Genomic DNA, 23,152 nt, shown 5'->3' on the forward strand with positions numbered 1-23,152 from the left:
TAGCACAGGGAACTCTACTCAATACTCCATAATGGCCTATATGGGAAAAGAATCTAAAAAAGGGTGGATATATGTATTCGTATAACAGATTCACTTTGCTGAACACCTGAAACTGATACCACATTGTAAATCAACTATACTCCAAGAAAAAAAAATTTTTTTAAAAGAACTAGGAAAAAAAGAAAATGATGCTTCCTATGGTCCATATTACCTGATGATGAACAGGGATTTTATGAGTTTTATCATATCACATAACTCCAGGTTGCATCAAAGAAAGTTCTTTCTACACACCAAGTTGTTTGAGGGAGTGGGCGGAGCCAGGTAGTATTGGGACATCCTGGATGTTGTTTCCATTCTACTTCATGTTCTTTTGTTCCTGTCAACCGAGCTTGTTTAAGTTGCTTCGGAATTTGGAGAAGAAATTACAGCTGGAAAATATATGAAGGAGTTTTTAAACCTACAGATTCTTCTGACTTTAGAATCAGTTGTTATATTACCAAGAACAGATAAATGCAGATGTTGGACCATGTCAAAAATCTTGTCAAGAGAGTGGATTGTTTCACACAGAAAAGAGATGTGGCTTCTGATTCTGGTGGCGCATTTGTTCCAGAGAAATGTGAATTCAGGACATATGCCAACTAAAGCTGTGGACCCAGAAGCATTCATGAATGTTGTAAGTTGGGATTTTCCATATTTGGGGGGAAACAAAGAACTTTACATGTTATTGTTTGTCTCTGTGTATTATCTGCATTATGTATTATATTTATATGTGGTGGTGATTTCTGCTAGTAGAGCATAGTTGTAAATTAACATATTGTACTGGAAAGAACACTAAGTTGGGTGTGGGTAAACATGGGTTCATCTTCAACAATTTCAGTAAACTTAGGCAAATGACTTAATCCCTTTGAGCTTCAAACACAGTTTAACTTTTTCTTGAATTCTTAGGTTCATTCCAGGAGCAGTTAAATCATTGCAGTATCTTGGGTCAAGCTCAGACCCATGATTATTTCCACATTGTCTGTGCTTTCTGTTCTTTTTCTACTTTTTCCAATATTAGAAAGATGCTAGACCTCCTTTCATACTCTCAGGACAGTCACTTCTAGTAACACCCTGTGCCACCCTAATCTATTTAATCCTGGTTTGAGCTGGTAACTCTGTGGACTAGAAATAAAAGGACCCCTATGAATGCTAGAGAGGTCCTCCTATGAGTAAACTTCATGAATGAAGTGAAATTTCTAGGTATCTCAGAGAATACTTTTTGGCTTACTTTCACATTCTTAGTTGAATTTTAACAATGTCCACCATATAGTAATACTTATCCCATAGCAGACATTGTGATGAAAGCTGTAGAGATACTGTTTGATTTTATCTCTTTTTTTTTTTTTGATCATCTCAATAGGTCAGAAAAAGCTTTTGATTTTATCTTCACTGCCCTATTCCATAGATAGGACCATACTCATTTTTCCAATCAAGGAAATGAGATTAAAGAGGTTAAACAACTCAAATCAGGCCACACCCCTGGTAGGTGGTAGAGCTAGAATTTAAATCCGGACCTGCCAGAACACAAAGCTCATAATTGTGACAACTATGCAATAAACCCTCCCAGAGAAGGAGAGGTTACCTCCAGTTGAGTGAGGTGATTGTGCGTAATGTTCATGCTCCATACATTTATCATAGATTTAACATGCTTTTATACAGATTTAAGACCTTTTTTACAGAAGCCTCCTTGAATGAATTCTAAAACTCTGACAGGCTATAGAAATATTCTGAATCTACATGAATGCCAAATATCAGGTTTCTTTTGACCATTCCAACTATTGACTGTCTTTTGATGGTTTGTCCAGATAGTTAGCAAGTTGGTGTAGATCCTTAAGGGCCATCCTTCTGGCCCTGAGAAGTTCCCATACAAATTCCTCTAGGTCGTTAAGCGAAGGGGATCTCTTTAGTTGTAGGTAGAGCCAATCTCCCTGGGCCTCACCCACTGGCTGTGGCCAGCACCTAGACACTGTTTGGGCTTCAGGAGCTCTAAGACTAAAATCCAATGAATTGGACTCTGCTATTTAGCAGTCATACATGGAGAGGCAAAGTAAGATAGAAAATTCTTGTAATCTCTCATATAAATTAAATAAAGTAGAATAAAAAGTGCTTCAGAGTCTGAATTGGTTTGACTCTGAGTACTAATTTATATGGATATAATTTATTCTGTATTTTGGTATACAACTGCCCTCATTCAGGTATTTTTCTAGCTAGTGTTAGTTGAGCACCTATTAGGTCCCGATACTGTGTTATGCACTGAGGTTACAGAGAGATCTAAGCGCCCTGATTTCATGGAGTTTACAATCCAGCAGAGAAGACAGACACTCGATTCCTAATCACTCAGAACTAATCATAAGAGAAGTGAAATCAAAGAAGAAAACATAAAATAGGGGGACTTAGGGAATTTAGGAAAGTTTTTCTGAAGAAAGGTTTCTTCACCTGAATTCTGAAATATGAATAGGAGTTACTTGAAAGGGAGGGTGGGGGTGATTTTTAATTATAGTAGTAGCTAATGCTCATTGAGTCCCTACTATGTGCCAGCCAATCTTGTTAGTGTCATATGTGCATTATCTTTTCACATTCTTTGCAATAATCCCAAGGAGTATAAGCCACTGGTATACCTAATTTACAGATGAATAAACTGAATAAACTGAGGAATAGGGACAAGTTAACTAAATTTCCAAAGATCACACAGTTAGTTTATGCATTAGTGTGAGAGCCAGGATTTAAAAACCCAAGCAGTGGGACCCCAGGGCCTTTCTCTTAACTATTATGCCCTTTTTTCTTGTATACTACACTGGGCATTTAGCTTTCTCCTCTTTTGTTCCTTTAAAAGCAGCAGCTAATAGAAATAATTCCCGCCTTCTCTAAGTAACTACAGTAGGCAGAAACTGAGGATACTGAGGAGATCGCAGCAGCTTTATATTTTATTTTTTTGTTTATTTATTTTATTTTATTTTTTTATTTTTTTTGTGGTACGCGGGCCTCTCACTGCTGTGGCCTCTCCCGTTGTGGAGCACAGGCTCCGGACGCGCAGGCTCAGTGGCCATGGCTCACGGGCCCAGCCGCTCCACGGCATGTGGGATCTTCCCGGACTGGGGCACGAACCCGTGTCCCCTGCATCGGCAGGTGGACTCTCAACCACTGCACCACCAGGGAAGCCCAGCAGCTTTATATTTTACAAAGAGTTTCTATATGTAACAACTGTATGGAGTAGGGGTCCTTAACCAGGAGTCCATATATAGGGAACAGGAAATCTGAAACCCCTGAAAGTATATGCTGTGTCCATGTGTATATCCATTTCTATATTTTCCTCAAATTCACTGAGGGATCCTTAACTTAAAGGTGTTAAGAACTACAGTCAAACCTCCATATCCGTGAATGCGGAACTCGCCAATACAGAGGACTGACATACTACCCCATTTTATGTAAGGGAATTGACCATCCTCAGATATTGGTATCTATGGGGTGTCTTGGAACAAATTCCTCACAGATACTGAGGAACAACTGTACTGCTCTTGAGTCTGTGGTTTTAGAGCGGAAAAGAAACTTAGGGAATACATGGACCAGGGGTTCTCATAAGCTGTCCTGCCCCACTGGCTGCATTGGAATTCCCTGATTCCTAACCCGAAGTGGGCCCAGGAATATTTATGTTTAAGTGTCCCAGATGTTTCTGACACACACCCAGGTTTTGGAATCAGTGTTCTTTTCCAGTGGTTCTCAAATATTAGAGTGCATCAGAATTTTCTAAGGAGCTTGTTAATACACAAATTGCTGGGCCCCAGCCCCAGAGTTCCCAATTCAATAAGTTTGAGTGGAGACTGATCAGTTGCTATTGTTACCAAGTGCCCAAGTGATGCTATGCTTTTGGTCCAGAGCCCACATTAAGAACTACCCTTCTAGTTCAATCTCTACATTAAAGATAAAGAAAATGAGCACTGAAGAGGGTTTGCTAATTTTTTTTTACAATAACATAATTAGCTAGTGAAAAGCAAGGAATTTCTTGTCTATCTCTTCCAGCATCAAGGAATCTACTTTTTAACTTATAAACATTGAGAACATAACCATACAGAACTGAACTCAAAAAAGAATTGTGGGGCCTCCCTGGTGGCGCAGTGGTTGGGAGTCCGCCTGCCGATGCAGGGGATACGGGTTCGTGCCCCGGTCTGGGAGGATCCCATATGCCGCGGAGCGGCTGGGCCCGTGAGCCATGGCCGCTGAGCCTGCGCATCCGGAGCCTGTGCTCCGCAACGGGAGAGGCCACAACAGTGAGAGGCCCGCGTACGGAAAAAAAAAAAAAAAAAAAAAAAAAAAAAAGAATTGTGTTTTTTCCGTAGAGTGAAATCGTCCAACATAAAGGTTATCCCTGTGAGGAGTATGAAGTCGCAACAGAAGATGGGTACATCCTTTCTGTTAACAGGATTCCTCAGGGCCTAGTGCAACTTAAGAAGACAGGTATGTTTCACCCTGTGTTACCCCAACATAGCAATCCTTCCTACATTAAACACTTCCTTGTGATTTGAGTGTGTAGAGGGAGCCTGGGCTCCTGGTACAGACTGGGCTCATTGTTCCAGACAAAAGATGCCTTCAGCTACCTCACAGTCCCCTCCACCACTGCCCCATACCCAATTATCTTAAATAAACGTAGTGTTTGCTTTTCAAAAAACACCTTCAAGAAAAGTTCATTTCTTGTTCCCTTCTAGTATTTAATTTATTCCCCAAACCCCTCCTATACAGATATTCTAGAATATCCACTGATGATCTCTTAAGCAGATGACGCCAATCCTTGCTCATGAAGAACGCAAACTCTGCCATGGCATCTGACGCCCACCCTAGCACACTCTATATTCCCCATCCAGACAGCCCTTTAAATACTTAAGACATTGCCCAGCTTTTCACTAAAGTCTTTTAAAGAATTGGGCAGTATGTGTACATTTTAAATTTTTGGTACGTGTTTCCATATAATCCCTTTTTTTTTCTGTATGGGATTTTGGGCTATTGTTGGTTTTTAAGAAATTCACCTTTATTACTATTAAAGTGTAATAGTACACTATTGCCCATCCTTCATCTCTATTTGGCTCTATTCCTTTTAATACTCTAGCTCTATGTTTATAGCAGCAACTACATTATCTGTCATGTGTACAGATAATGTAATTCTTTATTGTGTTCTTTCCGTATGCCAGGTACAATGCTAAGTGCTTTATTTGTGTTAGTCTCATATAAGTTTCACAATAATTCTGAGAAACTGCCACTCACAGAAGTTAAGTTACTTGCCCAGAGAGTCTTTGCTAGTCCTTGCTAGTAAGCTGAAACATCTGCACTTAAATTAAGATTTGTCTGCCAGTGTAGCCCATGCTCTTACCTAGGACCAGAAAACGCTGGGTGAATGCTATTGGGCTTTGATATAAAGAAGCTGCAGGGTTCTATTTTATTCCAATTTATATTTGTGCAGCTTTTTGAAAACCAGCTTTTTTTACACCAGCTGAACAGCCGTGCCTTATATATGTCCAGCATGCCCTTCTCTCAGTGCCTTTGAACTTGCAGTTCTCCTTCTGGACCACTGTTTCATCAGATATCCATGCAGTTTGCCTTGGTCCCTCTTTCAGGCCTTCTCTTTCCCATTCTTCCTTCGACCACCCTATTCAAAATTGTAAGCCCTTGTCAGCTACTGAGATTTAGCCCCTAATCCTGCTTAATTTTCCTTATAGCACCACTGATATGATAGATATTTGCTTGTTTGTTTATTATCTGTCTCTCCCAACCAGAATGTAAACTTAGAAGGCACAGAAAATCTATCGATTTTGTTCAAGGCTATAAAAAGTACCTAAAAGAGTGCCAAGCACATGGCAGGTGCCAATAAATATATGTGGAATGAATGAATGAATTTTATATAAATACATGTATAGCCTGGAGACACAGAGAGAACTTTTTCACTAAGCTCCACAAATCGGAAGACTGTGGCAGGTCAAAAGCTTAGGGGTCACCTGCAGCACCTAGTCATGAATGGAGTTTTGTTTTCTCACGTCCTGTTTATTTAGACTGTTCACTCATTGCCCAGGAGATTGGAGTTCAAGGTAACAGCCTTTAAGGTCCAGTCGGTGCCGAATACTCCCCTCTACTGTCTGATGTTGTTCCTGCAGCACCCGTTGGCCTCTTTAAGGAAGAAATCTCCCAGCCATGAAGGAAAAAAAGATTTCTAACCGTCTTTTCAAAAAGAGGGCCAGTGTTTCCTTTTTTTGTGACATCTTTGTCTGGTTTTGGTATCAGGGTGATGGTGGTCTCATAGAATGAGTTTGGGAGTGTTCCTCCCTCTGCTATATTTTGGAAGAGTTTGAGAAGGATAGGCGTTAGCTCTTCTCTAAATGTTTGATAGAATTCACCTGTGAAGCCATCTGGTCCTGGACTTTTGTTTGTTGGAAGATTTTTAATCACAGTTTCAATTTCAGTGCTTGTGATTGGTCTGCTTATATTTTCTATTTCTTCCTGGTTCAGTCTTGGAAGGTTGTGCTTTTCTAAGAATTTGTCCATTTCTTCCAGGTTGTCCATTTTAGTGGCATATAATTGCTTGTAGTAATCTCTCATGATCCTTTGTATTTCTGCAGTGTCAGTTGTTACTTCTTTTTCATTTCTAATTCTGTTGATTTGAGTCTTTTCCCTTTTTTCTTGATGAATCTGGCTAATGGTTTATCAATTTTGTTTATATTCTCAAAGAACCAGCTTTTAGTTTTATTGATCTTTGCTATTGTTTCCTTCATTTCTTTTTCATTTATTTCTGATCTGATTTTTATGATTTCTTTTCTTCTGCTAACTTTGGTGTGTTATTTTTCTCTTCTTTTTCTAATTGCTTTAGGTGCAAGGTTAGGTTGTTTATTTGAGATTTTTCTTGTTTCTTGAGGTAGGATTGTATTGCTATAAACTTCCCTCTTAGAACTGCTTTTGCTACATTCCATAGGTTTTGGGTCATCGTGTTTCCATTGTCATCTGTTTCTAGGTATTTTTAAATTTCCTCTTTGATTTCTTCAGTGATCTCTTGGTTATTTAGTAGCATATTTTTTAGCCTCCATGTGTTTGTATTTTTTACAGTTTTTTTCCTGTAATCGATAGCTACTCTCATAGCATTGTGGTCGGAAAAAATGCTTGATACGATTTGAATTTTCTTAAATTTACCAAGGCTTGATCTGTGACCCAAGATATGATCTATCCTGGAGAATGTTCCATGAGCACTTAAGAAGAAAGTATATTCTGTCATTTTTGGATGGAATGTACTATAAATACCAATTAAGTCCACCTTGTTTAATGTGTCACTTAAAGCTTGTGTTTCCTTATTTATTTTCATTCTGGATGATCTGTCCATTGGTGAAAGTGAGGTGTTAAAGTCTCCTACTATGATTGTGTTACTGTCGATTCCCCTTTTATGGCTGTTAGCATTTGCCTTATGTATTGAGGTGCTCCTATGTTGGGTGCATAAATATTTACAATTGCTATATCTTCTTCTTGGATTGATTCCTTGATCATTATGTAGTGTCCTTCTTTGTCTCTTGTAATAGTCTTTATTTTAAAGTCTATTTCATCTGATATGGGAATTGCTACTCCAGCTTTCTACATGCCAATATCACTGATGAACACAGATGCAAAAATCCTCAACAAAATACTAGCAAACAGAATCCAATGGCACATTAAAAGGATCATACATCATGATCAAGTGGGGTTTATCCCAGGGAATGCAAGGATTCTTCAATATATGCAAATCAATCAATGTGATACACCATATTAACAAAGTGAAGGATAAAAACCATATATCATCTCAATAAATGCAGTAAAAGCTTTTGACAAAATTCAATACCCATTTATGATAAAAACTCTCCAGAAAGTAGGCATAGAAGGAACTTACCTCAGCATAATAAAGGCCATATCTGACAAACCCACAGCCAATATCATTCTCAGTGGTGAAAAACCGAAACCCTTTCCACTACGATCAGGAACATGACATGGCTGCCCACTCTCACCACTATTATTCAACATAGTTTTGGAAGTTTTAGCCACAGCAATCAGAGAATAAAAAGAAATAAAGGGAATCCAAATCAGAAAAGAAGAAGTAAAGTTGTCACTGTTTGCAGATGACATGATACTATACATAGAGAATCCTAAAGACTCTACCAGAAAACTACAATAGCTAATCAATTAATTTGGTAAAGTAGCAGGATACAAAATTAATGCAGAGAAATCTCTTCCATTCCTATACACTAATGATGAAAAATCTGAAAGAGGAAACACTCCCATTTGCCATTGCAACAAAAAGAATAAAATGCCTACCTACCTAAGGAGACAAAAGACCTGTATGCAGAAAACTATAAGACACTGATGAAAGAAATTAAAGAAGATAGGAACAGATGGAGAGATATACCATGTTCTTGGATTGGAAGAATCAACATTGTGAAAATGACTATACTACCCAAAGCAATCTACAGGTTCAACTCAATCCTTATCAAACTACCAATGGCATTTTTCACAGAACTAGAACAAAAAATTTCACAATTTGTATGGAAACATAAAAGACCCTGAATAGCCAAAGCAATCTTGAGAAAGAAAAACGGAGCTGGAGGAATCAGGCTCCCTGACTTCAGCCCATACTGCGAAGCTACAGTAATCAAGACAGTATGGTACTAGTACAAAAACAGAAATACGGATCAGTGGATCAGGATAGAAAGCCCAGAGAAAAACCCACGTACATATGGTCACCTTATTTTTGATAAAGGAGGCAAGAATATACAATGGAGAAAAGACAGCCACTTCAATAAGTGGTGCTGGAAAAACTGGACAGCTACATGTAAAAGAATGAAATTAGAACACTCCCTAACACCATACACAAAAATAAACTCAAAATGGATTAAAGACCTAAATGTAAGGCCAGACACTATAAAACTCTTAGAAGAAAACATAGGCAGAACACTCTATGACATAAATCACAGCAAGATCCTTTTTGACCCACCTCCTAGAGAAATGGAAATACAAACAAAAATAAACAAATGGGACCTAATGAAACTTAAAAGCTTTTGCACAGCAAAGGAAACCATAAAGAAAATGAAAAGACAACCCCCAGAATGGGAGAAAATATTTGCAAACGAAGCAACTGACAAATGATTAATCTCCAAAATATACAAGCAGCTCATGCAGCTCCATATCAAAAAACAAACAATCCAATCCAAAAATGGACAGAAGACCTAAATAGACATTTCTCCAAAGAAGACATACAGATGGCCAACAAATACATGAAAAGATGCTCAACATCACTAATCATTGGAGAAATGCAAATCAAAACTACAATGAGGTATCACCTCACACAGGTCAGAATAGCCATCATCAAAAAATCTACAAACAGTAAATGCTGGAGAGGGTGTGGAGAAAAGGGAACCCTCTTGCACTGTTGGTGGGAATGTAAATTGATACAGCCACTATGGAGAACAGTATGGAGGTTCCTTAAAAAACTAAAAATAGAACTACCATATGACCCAGCAATCCTACTACTGGGCATATACCATGAGAAAACCATAATTCAAAAAGAGTCATGTACCACAGTGTTCATTGCAGCACTATTTACAATAGCCAGGACATGGAAGCAACCTAAGTGTCCACTGACAGATGAATGGAAAAAGAAGATACACACAGACATACAATGCAGTATTACTCAGCCATAAAAAGGAACGAACTTGAGTTATATGTAGTGAGGTAGATGTACCTAGAGACTGTCGTACAAAGTGAAGTAAGTCAGAAAGAGAAAAACTAATACCATATGCTAACACATATATATGGAATCTAAAAAAAAAATGTTTCTAAAGAACCTAGGGCAGGACAGGAATAAAGACACAGATGTAGAGAATGGACTTGAGGACACGGGGAGGGGGAAGGGTAAGATGGGACGAAGTGAGAGAGTGGCACTCACATATATATGCTACCAAATGTAAAACAGATAGCTAGTGGGAAGCAGCCACATAGCACAGGGAGATCTGCTCAATGCTTTGTGACCACCTAGAGGGGTGGGATAGGGAGGGTGGGAGGGAGAGGCAAGAGGGTGGGGATATGGGGATATATGTATATGTATAGCTGATTCACTCTGTTATACAGCAGGAAGTAACACAACATTGTAAAGCAATTATACTCCAATAAAGATGTTAAAAAAAAGAGGGCCAGTGAAATTCATCCTGAAAACAACTGAAAGATGTCTATAAGCTTGTGACAAAAGACTTTTTAGGTACTTCCATGGTGTCGCAGTGGTTAAGAATCCGCCTGCCAATGCAAGGAACATGGGTTTGAGCTCTGGTCCTGGAAGATCCCACATGCTGCGGAGCAACTCAGCCCATGCGCCACAACTACTGAGCCTGCGCTCTAGAGCCTGCGAGCCACAGCTACTGAAGCCCTCGCGCCTAGAGCCCATGCTCTGCAACAAGAGAAGCTACCGCAGTTTGAAGCCTGCGCACCATAACAAAGTGTAGCCCCCACTCGCCGCAACTAGAGAAAGCCCTCATGCGGCAACGAAGACTCAACACAGCCAAAAACAAAATAAGTAATTTTTTTTAAAGACTTTTTAAACTTTTATTTTATCAGGTTGGCTTGTAGGTCCTTTTCACATGAGGGCCTGTAATCATCAAACCATTACATATATATACATATATATATATACACACATATATATATGTATACACACACATATATATGTATATATCTGGTAATATTAACATATATACACATATATATGTATATATGTGGTAATATATATACACATATCCGTGTATATATGGCAATATTAATAATTATATATAATATATGTTTTTATTATTAATATAGCAAATATTTAATATATTAAACATATTTGTATATATATGTATTTTTATAAGTGTGTATATATGTGTGTATATTAACAGTATGTCAATAATTATATATACTCTATAATACTATATAATATATATTAATTTTATATAGCATATTAATTTTATGTTAATAGAAATGTTATATAGTATACATTATTTATATTATGACATTAATATATACACATATATTCATGTATAATTCTATAATATATAAATAATATATTAATATATAATAACATAATTTCTTTTTATTAATATATAGTAGCTATGATTATTATATATAATTATCTTAATCATTATACTATACTACTTCCTGGGGCACTTCCAATTTTCTCTGATCCCAGACAAGTCTAGTAATAATAATAACTACACAAAAGCAACAATAGAGGCCAAACTTTATTGATTCTTTCTCTGTGCCAGGCATTGTGCCATCTGTTTCTTTTTTTTTGAATTTTATTATTTTTTATACAGCAGGTTCTTATTACTTATCTATCTTATACATGTTAGTGTATATACATCAATCCCAATCTCCCAATTCATCCCACCACCACCATCACTCCCACCCCTGCTTTCCCCCTTGGTGTCCATACGTTGTATCATCTGCTTCTTGTGTATTATTTTATTTAATCATAACAAAAATACTATTTTTTTCACGAGGCAATCAAGGCACAGAAAGGTTAAGTAACTGGCCAAGATAATCAAGCTAGCAAGCAGCTGAATCCAGATTTGAACACAGGTTTGCCTAACTTGAAATCTTTCGCACATTAAGGGATAACGAGAAAGGTGCAGAATATTTCACACTGTTGAAATTCACTTCTTTGTAGGTCCCAGGCCTGTGGTGTTACTGCAGCATGGCCTGCTTGGAGATGCTAGCAACTGGATTTCCAACCTGCCCAACAACAGCCTGGGCTTCATTCTGGCAGATGCAGGTTTTGATGTGTGGCTGGGGAACAGCAGGGGAAACACCTGGTCTCGGAAACACAAGACCCTCTCCATAGACCAAGATGAGTTCTGGGCTTTCAGGTATATGAAAATCTTGAGAGTGAAGGTGGACATGGATGGCTTTGGGAGAACTGGGTAAAGAATTATGGCTTCTGATAAAAAGAAACGAAATTGAGTTATTTGTAATGAGGTGGATAGACCTAGAGTCTGTCATACAGAGTGAAGTACATCAGAAGGAGAAAAACAAATACTGTATGCTAACACATATATATGCAATCTAAGAAAAAAAAAAAAAGGTCATGAAGAACCTAGGGGTAAGACGGGAATAAAGACACAGACCTACTAGAGCATGGACTTGAGGACACGGGGAGGGGGAAGGGTAAGCTGTGACAAAGTGAGAGAGTAGCGTGGACATATATACACTACCAAACATAAAATAGATAGCTAGTGGGAAGCAGCCGCATAGCACAGGGCTATCAGCTCGGTGCTTTGTGACCACCTAGAGGGGTGGGATACGGAGGGTGGGAGGGAGGGAGATGCAAGAGGGAGGAGATATGGGGATATATGTATACGTATAGCTGATTCACTTTGTTATAAAGCATTTATAAAGCAATTATACTCCAATAAAGCAATTATACTCCAATAAAGATGTTTAAAAAAAAAAAGAATTATGGCTTCTGGTATGTAGATAATTTACTTTGGTTGGCTCATCAATACCCCAACATAATATCTCCCAATTGGCTTAACTGACTAGTGATTCTTTGGATTATGTAAATCGGGTTCCCCAAGTAGAAGGTTAGTCTGGTGAATGGGATGAGAATAGTGGTTGGTGTTAGGTGATTGAAACTGGAATGGGAGAAGTGTAAGTTCCTTTCCTTTCAGATGAATATCCTGGGACTAACTCTTCCCTGAGTGATGACAAGGACTAATACCCCCAGAAGGAGATGAGGCCAGGCAGTATTAAAAATATACGGGGAACTAATAAGCCTTAGGGACCATCAATTTGATTAACACATCTCTCACACTCTTACAAAAGTTTTTTAGTGTTTTTATTTAAATTACCTATTGATATTCAACTTTCTCTTTATCCATTTCACCAGAGAAAGGCCCCTGCAGCATCTTTAATACTTTTCATATAAAGAATCTGAATGGCTCTGTGCTGTTCTGCTAATAGAATAAGAGGACACCTCCACCAGCAGGTGGAGCTTATGCTCACGAAATGTTCATTAAGATGGTTATTTCTCTATGATAATATCTAGAGAAAACAGCAGCTTGCTAACAGCCTGTGACCCCAGAGGCACCCATGCATCACAGGTTTGAAACAAGTCCATTCTGAGTGTTGTAAGGGGCACAGTAACAAGCTGATGGGGTCAACAATTCAAGGCATTGTTTGTAAACCATGGGGGCTGCTTTTGTTTGTTCTGATTATAATTTTTCATATAACTTTGTCTTTTCCCCTTGTAGTTATGATGAGATGGCTAGGTTTGACCTTCCTGCAGTCATAAACTTTGTTTTGCAGAAAACAGGCCAGGAAAATATCTATTATGTCGGCTATTCACAGGGTACCACCATGGGTAGGTTCCAAAAAAATCAGGTTTGTATACTCAGAAGAAATGTGAGCAAATGGCGCACAGCCAGGCCTGGGATCAGGCATTGCACACTTCTCTCTGATCTGGCCTTATCCGCTTCAGGGTCACGGGATTCTAGTTTCTCTCTGCCCACCCTTCTCCACAACCTGCAAATATCAGCTTAAACAGAGTATACAGGCTCTTTTGAAATAGACACATAGTATTTCAAATATAGTGGCCATGCCCTGGCTGTATATGATAGTCTTTTCCTCCCAAAGGCTCCAAAGAGATTGTCCCTTTGTCATTGGGAGAATTAGTCTCTATTTTACAGGTATAGAAACCTATACCTAGACTTAACCAGTGTCCCATACCTAGTCTATGGCAGAAATAAGAGTTGGAATCCAGTTCACTAGACAACTTGTCTACTAGATTATGTTCCAATTTGGGTTCTGGAAAAGTTAGAGCTCCAGGAAAACAAGCAAAACTCTGCTATCTCAACACCCATTATGTTACAGAACATGCTTCTTATCAATAAACAAGACAATTTCTTTAACTCTCGATTTCTCTCACTGTAAAGATTTATTAAAAATACCCCCAAGAGAAGCAGCCGCAGAGCACAGGGAGACCAGCTCGGTGCTTTGTGACCGCCTGGAGGGGTGGGATGGGGAGGGTGGGAGGGAGGGAGATGCATGAGGGAAGGGATGTGGGAACAGATGTATATGTATGACTGATTCACTTTGTTATAAAGCAGAAACTAATTAAAAAAAAATACCCCCAAGAATCTGAGAATTAAACAAGAACCATGAAAGTCTCCTGCAAAGTGTCTAACATAGAGTTACCTCTCAAAGTCCATGTCATTGGACTCAATAATTTAATTTAATAATCCACTGAGAACCTAGTACTGGGCAACAAGTACCTAAATGTCAGAGGGAACACAGAGCAGTTGTTGCTGCTGTTGTTTTTCCCTGTCAAGGAGCTTATAATTTCACAGGAGAGTTAAAACACAGTCACATGTAATTGCTGAAATATCTTGATAAAAGTAAAATAAGCACTTTATTAGTTCTAGGATATTCAATATCCATGCTGACATATTTCTCTTTTGCAGGCTTTATTGCATTTTCCACTATGCCAGAGCTGGCTCAGAAAATAAGAATGTATTTTGCTTTAGCACCCATAGCTACTGTTAAACATGCAAAAAGCCCTGGGGCCAAATTTTTGTTGCTGCCAGATGTGATGATCAAGGTGTGTGACTCCTCAGAAAATTCCTTGTCTATGCACAAGAGTTTTCCAGCCCATTTGCTAAGACATACACTTCTACGTTAGAGACACTTCTTTTGACTGTAATGTAATGACTATTCCATTTCATATTTTTACAGGGATTGTTTGGTAAAAAAGAATTTCTCTACCAGACCAGATTTCTCAGACAGTTTGTTATTTACCTTTGCGGGCAGGTGATTATTGATCAGATGTGTAGCAACATCATGTTACTCCTGGGAGGATTTAACACAAACAACATGAACATGGTAAGTGGGAGCTTAGTGAATTCTCACTGTCCCAAAGCAAAGCGAGGAGTTATTAGTCTCGCTCCTTGAAGGTGAGCTAATGCCAGGGAAGACTTAGAGAAACGATCCTCCAAGAAACTCCGTTTTCTTCACATCGTAATAATATGCGGAAAACGCTTCAACGTGGTCTGAGTCAAGGTTAACACAAGGGCATGACTACACATTAACGTCATAGATTAAAGATTGAAGAGGTCTGAAAGCAGCTTTACTACAGTGAATCAACAGATGCAGAATAGAACCCAGAAGTCAAAAGAGAAAACTGCCATGCGTCACCTACTTCTTCTTTCTACTCGGGTGCTTCCGGTTTGTAGCTTAAGTCCTGTGATAGGCTGTCTGGGAGTTTCGGTTTGGCTAAGGCATAGCTACGACTTGGTGAGTGTGACAGTGGGTTCCCCAGGAAGCATACTGTGAGATGGAGATTCGTGTGCAGAATGATTTGGGGTTAGGCCCTTGGGAAAACATCTAGAGAAGGGAAGGAAACAGGATTTGGTGGATAAAAAGAAGTCCAGGGCTTTCCTGGTGGCGCAGTAGTTGGGAGTCCACCTGCCGATTCAGGGGACACGGGTTCGTGCCCCGGTCCGGGAAGATCCCACATGCCGCGGAGCGGCTGGGCCCGTCAGCCATGGCCGCTGAGCCTGCGCATCCGGAGCCTGTGCTCCGCAACAGGAGAGGCCACAACAGTGAGAAGCCCGCGTACCGCACACACACACACACAAAAAAAATCCAGCTGTGATGCAGTGCCAGTGGGAACCTCAGTTGATCCTCTAGGGATCTGTGAAAATGGGATGACCCTTCAGAATTGTCCCAAGTTAGCATCAGAGGGCTGGGTCTTTATGCCCCCATATCAACTAGTCATTTAATGCAAACAACACCAGTAATCGGGAGATATTGGCAGGGCAGCTCTCTGCAGAGGGAAGAATACCCCCAAGGACACCAGACAGTGAGGGAGCTATCTGCCAACAGCTGGAGGAGCATGTTTTTAATTCCTGAGGATTTTTTTCTTTTTAATTAATGATACAATTAATGGCTACCTTTTGATAAGCATTTTATTATATGCCAGGCTGTTAGTTCCCGTAACAACCCTATGACACAGGTATTATCAATATTCCCACTTTATAGATTAGACTTAGTGGATTAAGTAATGTTCCCAATTTCACCTAAAAGTTATATAGCAGAGGTGAGATTTGAATACAGACCCAGTTCCTGAGCCTTCATCTTTAATTACTCTAAGAAAGTTTTTTAAAAGATGAAGTCAAGATGTCTAATGAGAAGCTTTTCTCTGATGAAGAATATAGGATACATTTAGTGGCATTTTTTTTTACTTATGTGCATGTGTATATTCCTGTTTCATAGATAAATGCTGATACTTTAATGATGTTCCCATTTCTTAGTCTGATAGCCTGTAGATTTGGTCTTGACAAGGTGCACATCTTGTGAGTTTTTCCACGTCCCACAAACTACTCATGCTTTATTACAGAGCCGAGCAAATGTATATGTCGCTCACACACCTGCTGGAACATCTGTGCAAAATATCCTGCACTGGAGACAGGTAAGGATGCTGAATTTGTAGTCTTTGTTAACGGTCTTTGTGCAGTTTGTCTGGAATAGTTAAAGGAGGCCCTTTGGACAGCCCAGGGGTTATTTCACATTTATTCCAAGATGACTCGTGATTCTGTCAACGCTTTTTCAACTGTGAGCTTGATCTAGAGCACTGAAACTTTTCAGGATATGGGAGGAAAGGATTGGCCCTAGGACATCTTTAGTGGACCTTAAAAGTGTGAATTCAGATGGTTCAAGTGAGACCTTTCTCAGTCTCTAGCCATCTCAAAGATGAGGCTGGGGGCTTCCCTGGTGACGCAGTGGTTGAGAGTCCACTTGCCGATGCAGGGGACACGGGTTCGTGCCCCGGTCCGGGAAGATCCCACATGCCATGGAGTGGCTGGGCCCGTGAGCCATGGCCGCTGAGCCTGCGTGTCCGGAGCCTGTGCTCCTCAACAGGAGAGGCCACAAGAGTGAGAGTCCCGTGTACCGCAAAAAAAAAAAAAAAAAAAAGTTGAGGCTGGAGATCACTTTTCCACATTCTCCTTTCGGCTCTTCCAGCAAGATAGTATGGTCAACTAGTCATAAAAAATGCAAATGTGGACCTAATTACCCAAGGGGATTTTCACAGGAGTCTTTTGTGCCGCAGACTTCACCTGGGGTCACAGGAGGGAATGTCCTGATTACCAGTCACAGGAACTGTCTCTAGGTGCTGTGTGGTGGGTTCCTTCAGAATTAATTCAAAGACAATGTGACTGCTAATTATTCTTTCACATGTGATGAAGCACTGAACCTAATGTTGCTCATTATAGATGATACTATAGAGTGACCCCAATTGGCTGTGGAAATAAGAATGTACATAGGACAGAGAGCTAAGCATCACTAACCTTAGATTCTCACTTACTAAAACTACAACTTTGTTAAAAAAAAAAAGGGAGACTTTTAACTCGAGCAAAAAGTTTTAATAGTGATGATGACACCTATGAATCATAAATATTGGTCCTATATGTTTTTCTAACAACTTAGAACCTAGTCAAATTTTTCTTCAAATGTTATTGTTATGTTTTAGTACGTGTGTGAAAGAGAGAGAGACAGAGACAGAGAGAGAGAGATTTTATCATCAAAACCAAAGAAGAATTCTACCCTGGATTAAATGTTGGTTATCTTCTCCCAGAATCACCACGTTGCACAACTCTAGGGGTTGCTCTCCCATTGTAGCCTACAGAGTTGTGCAGGATATCCCCTTACATAGACTACAATGGGGATACACTTTTTGGAGTTGTATAATATGGTGGTCAAGTATTTCTATAGCACATTTTTCTCCCTGAAAGGACCTTATTCTTGCCTTTACACTCTCCTGAAGATTATCCTAAACTTGAACTGTAGAGCAGCCTCAGCCTTTGTTCTCTGCTTCCCTCACAATTGCAGACTTGGTAGCACATTTTCACCCCTCCTCCCACCATTATCCCATGACACATTTGAATGTCATGTAAATTTTTGTTTCCTTTTAGGCAGTGAATTCTGGGGAACTTCGGGCATTTGACTGGGGCAGTGAGACCAAGAATCTGGAAAAAGGAAATCAGGTAACAAAAGCAAATACCATCTGCTGAAAATATATCCTTTTGAAATGTGTGAGAGGGAAGTTATACTGGCAGTTTATTCTAGAAATAGGAATAAAATACAAGAATTCAAGTAGAATGGAATACTACTCAGGCATAAAAAAGAATGAAATAATGCCATTTGCAGCAACATGGATGGACATAGAGATTATCATACTAAGTGAAGTATGTCAGATAGAGAAAGACAAACACCATACAATATCACTTATATGTAGAATCTAAAATATGACACAAATGAACTTATCTGTGAAACAGACTCACAGACATAGAGAACAGACTTGTGGTTGCCAAGGGGGGAGGGGAATGGGGGGAGGGATAGATTGGGAGTTTGGGATTAGCAGATGAAAACTATTATATATAGCATGGATAAACAACAATGTGTCCTACTATACAGCACAGGGAATACAATGGAAAAGAATATGAAAAAGAAAGAATTCAAGTAAAAAGTAATTAGCTCTGGTTCGACCTCATTTGAAAATGGAAAAGTTCAAAGCTTAGCCAAGAGAATTTTTTTTTTTTTTTTTTTTTTTTGGCTGTGTTGGGTCTTCGTTGCTCCTCGAGGGCTTTCTCTAGTTGAGATGAGCAGGGGCTACTCTTTGTTGCAGTGCATGGGCTTCTCTTGTTGCGGATCACGGGCTCTAGGTGCACAGGCTCAGTAGTTGTGGTGGGCAGGCTCAGTAATTGTGGTGCACGGGCTTAGTTGCTCCACGGCATGTGGGATCTTCCTGGACCAGGGCTTGAACCTGTGTCCCCTGAATTAGCAGGCAGATTCCCAACCACTGAGCCACCAGAGAAGCCCAGCCAAGAGACTTTTAAGGGTTAAAGAGAAACACTTTTAGAATGCAGCAGGAGAACTTTTTTGATGAGGCTGCCTCCATGAACAAGGCACGGGGCTTCTTAGGAGCAAGATGGGTAGACTTAGTGAAGGGAAGGGTGTAGTCTGTGGTGGCTACTAGAGGATCTTTCAAGATTAAAAACAACAACAACAACAGAAGAAAACCACAAATGAGGATGGCAGGGGTGAGGTTGGTTCATGGTACAGTAAAAAGAGTATTAATGACAAGTGAGAATTACTGTATTCGTTTTGCCTCTGCACTACAAATTTGTATGATCATGGCTAGGCTGCTTTGATTCTTCAGGCCTCAATCTCTTTCTCTTTAAAATAAAAATTACTGGACTAGATAATATGTAAGAGTTCTCACTGGTCACACTTTTAATGAATCTGTAATTTGCAAGTGAAAAATATAAAAAAGATTACCCAAGAAAATCTGTGTGTATAATCAATGTTGTGGAATAAAATTTAAAACAAAAGTTATGGAGAATTAGAAAAGAGTATTAAACTTTTCTAAGCATAAAACCTTCACTGGGGCTTCCCTGGTGGCACAGTGGTTGAGAGTCTGCCTGCCGATGCAGGGGACACGGATTCGTGCCCCAGTCCGGGAAGATCCCACATGCTGCGGAGCGGCTGGGCCCATTGGCCATGGCCGCTGAGCCTGCACGTCCGGAGCCTGTGCTCCGCAACAGGAGAGGCCACAACAGTGAGAGGCCCGTGTACCGAAAAAAAAAAAAAAAAAAAAAAAAACCTTCACTGAAGATTACTGGTTAGATTGTGTGAGGATGTAAGCAAATATTGACCACACACATAAAGCTGGAGGGAGCAGAATACACACACAGGCTAATCTTTGAGAGTCTCATATCACACTTAACATCCACTTCTGTAGATATACTTCTGTATATATAGATATAAAAGTCTCAGAAATTGGACAGACCACTGTCATGCCTCTGAATAGCAAACTCTCAATCACAGGTACCAGCTACATTTTTAAGATCCTTCTTCATTGTTTCCTAAAATGTATCTTTAGAGAAAGCATCCCAGTTCCAAGATAAGATTTAATTTATCAACATTTAAGGTCATGAGTTAGAGAGAAAGTGACTTGTGCAGAGCAGGTGCCAGAAAATGGTCATGGAAAGAAAGAGAAAACACACATGCAAAAAGGTGTCATAGACTCACAGAGCCTTAGAACTAGACCTGACATTCAGTTCAGTCTTTTCACCTGTTAGATGAGAAGAACATAATACAGGCTCCATCGAATATTCCAACCTTTCGTATCTAAGTTAATCTATGAAAGACAGGTCTGACCACCAAATTCCAGTATATGTGTGTGGAGGGGAGTTTCTCCACATGAACAAACAATTCTCCAACACCAGGTGGGTGACTTAGTGTTTAACTCAATTCTGACACTGTCTACCCAGAGATAACATCAGATTCCACAGGTTGAGGGCTCGGTCCCACAAGACTATCCTCCAGTTCGGGTGCCAATCGCAAGCCCAGCTTGTCACCTGTGTGTCTGACCCACTGGCTATAATTCAGAGGTTCCCATGACCCCCTTCTCAGGCTAAGGTTTGATTAATTTGCTAGATTGGCTCATAGAACTCAGAGAAACACTTTGCTTACTAGATTATTGGTTTATTATAAGAAGATATAACTCAGGAACAGCCAGATAAAAGAGATGCACTGAGCAAGGGGAGGGGAGCAGAGCCTCCATGGCTTTTCCATGGGGCCACTCTCCCCACATTTTCACGTGTTCACCAACCTGGAGGCTCCTTTTGGGGTTTTCTGGAGGCTTCCTTAGAGAGGTCTAATTGGTTAAATCATTGGCCACTGGCGATTGAACTCAATCTCCAGCCCATCTCCCCTCTCCAGAGGTCATGAATGGGACTGAAATTTCCAACTCTCTAATCACTTGTTTGGCTCAACTTCTAGAGCTCAGCCCCCATCCTGTTCAAAAAAATCACCTCATTGGGCTTCCCTGGTGGCGCAGTGGTTGAGAGTCCGCCTGCCGATGCAGGGGACACGGGTTCGTGCCCCGGTCCGGGATGATCCCACATGCCGTGGAGTGGCTGGGCCCGTGAGCCATGGCCGCTGAGCCTGCACATCTGGAGCCTGTGCTCCACAACAGGAGAGGCCACAACAGTGAGAGGCCCACATACCGCAAAAAAAAAAAAAAAAATCACCTCATTAACATCACAAAACACACCTTTATGGCTCCTGTCACTTAGGAAACTCCGAGGGTTATTAGGAGCTCTGTACCACAAATGTGGATGAAGACCCCATACATATGTCTTATTATAACTCACAGTATCAGATGCTATAACTTCAAATTCTTAAAAGCCACAAAGAGAAACAAGGACTGCTGGGATTGGAACCCCGGCTCCCAGGTGGATTTTCTGAGAGAGAAGTGAACCTTGACATATCAGTTGAAAGTTCTGAGTGTTGGTTAACCTCAAGGGTCTCAGTCAGCCAGCTTGATCTAGCAGATCTGTTTGAATAAGGGAAGTTCTCAAGAATTAGGAATCCTAGGTAACCTTCTTTGGGTGATGTGGGACTGGACCTGGAATCTAATTTTTATCTCCTTTTGGTCCAACTCCCTGAGTTCCAGTGCCATTGACTTCCCCATGTTTCTGGAGACACAGTCAAGCTGGGTGTGCCCCAAGGGCTTTCTGTTAGGACAGAAAACCCCTGTGAACACCCAAGTCCTTTTCAGTAGTTTCCATCCTCTTGCCTTTCTCTCTAGAGTATCTCCAAATCTGTCCTCATGAAACTTTGTGAAATTATCTTTGAAAAAGATAGGAGCATTAACTTTTAAAAGGCACTTTGTGTGTTAAATATTTATTAATAGGAAGGAAAAGAATTGAACATGTAATGCCTAAAGTGCTAGGCAATTGAGATGTTTTCTCATTTAATCTAGTAAATTAGTTCAGATATCATCCCCATTTTGCAGATGAAGAAACTGAGGTTCAGTGAGGCTAAGTCAATTTTTTTCCTTCAAGTAGGGGTTGGAGCAGAAACTCTTAATGCAGTTCTATATGGCTTTAGTGCCCACGCACCTTTCATTACAACACAAGGCATATTTACTGTGTTTATTAGAAAAGTAAATTATGAGTCTGGAAGTCCAAATGTTATCTACAGTTAAAAACTATTCCTTTACTCTAGCCAGCTCCTGTAAGGTACAAAGTTAGAGACATGGCGATCCCTACAGCAATGTGGACTGGGGGTCAGGACTGGCTTTCAAACCCAGAAGACGTGAGAATACTGCTCTCCGAGGTGACCAACATCATCTACCATAAGAACATTCCTGAATGGGCTCACGTGGATTTCATCTGGGGTCTGGATGCTCCTCACCGTATGTACAATGAAATAATACATCTGATGAAGCAGGAAGAGACCAGTATTTCCTAGGGAACTATCAGTGTCAGCTTGTGAAGCATCTGATAATGATAAGTCTTAGGAAAAACCTCATGAAAGATGGGGCCAGGGTACATGAATGGAGGACTTTAAAGATTTCCAGCATTGGAAACCTACCATATTAGTAGAAGGGAAGGCAGAAATACAGTATACATTCCTTTAGATTTTCTGCATTTGGCACTAAAACTGGCATTTAATTTTTTCAATTAATTAAATTACTCATTGGGTGAACATACTTTTCATGTGCTATTATGTGTTCTGCCATTTGAAGGGTAGGTTTTACCTGACAGCTAGAAATTATCGAGACATTCTTTATGTCATTCAGGTAAATATCCTTAAAACATTAATTTTTTTTGTCTACGAGCCATATTTTTGGAACAATAAAATAAAATGACAAATTGGGGTCACAGATCTTAAATCTCTGGATTGTTGTTGAATTTGACAAAATAAGCTAGATGTTTTCACCTTATTGCTACAGATACATAACACTACCTCAGGAAGCCAAGCTGCTTTAAAAAAGAAAAAGAAGGGACTTCCCTGGCAGTCCAGTGGTTAAGATTTCTCCTTCCAATGCCGCGGGTGCGGGTTCATTCCCTGGCGGGGGAGCTAAGATCCCACATGCCTCGCAGCCAAGAAACTGAAACATTAATCAGAAGCAGTATTTTAACAAATTCAATAAAGACTTTAAAAATGGTCCACATCAAAAAAAAAAAAATCTTAAAAAAAAAAAGAGAAAGAAAACTCAATGTACAAGTAGAGATGAAAAGGCCAAGTT

At 39.9% G+C, this 23,152-nt stretch overlaps 1 protein-coding gene across 1 annotated transcript; it reads left to right on the forward strand.

Annotated features, from left to right (window-relative positions):
• Nucleotides 1-511: 511 nt before the first annotated feature.
• Nucleotides 512-22,371, forward strand: LIPM (lipase family member M; the record flags this gene model as incomplete). The annotated part of the gene is made up of 9 exons (XM_082637695.1): nucleotides 512-673; nucleotides 4,374-4,491; nucleotides 11,726-11,924; nucleotides 13,308-13,417; nucleotides 14,517-14,653; nucleotides 14,788-14,934; nucleotides 16,451-16,522; nucleotides 18,024-18,095; nucleotides 22,126-22,371. Exons 1-9 carry the CDS (start codon nucleotides 527-529, stop codon nucleotides 22,369-22,371), a joined length of 1,248 nt encoding a protein of 415 aa, XP_082493821.1. The 5' UTR covers nucleotides 512-526.
• Between the last annotated feature and the right edge of the window lie 781 nt (nucleotides 22,372-23,152).

Source organism: Mesoplodon mirus (assembly GCF_964341445.2).
Source record: "Mesoplodon mirus genome assembly, chromosome: 2".
In the NCBI taxonomy this organism is placed as follows: Eukaryota; Metazoa; Chordata; class Mammalia; order Artiodactyla; family Ziphiidae; genus Mesoplodon; species Mesoplodon mirus.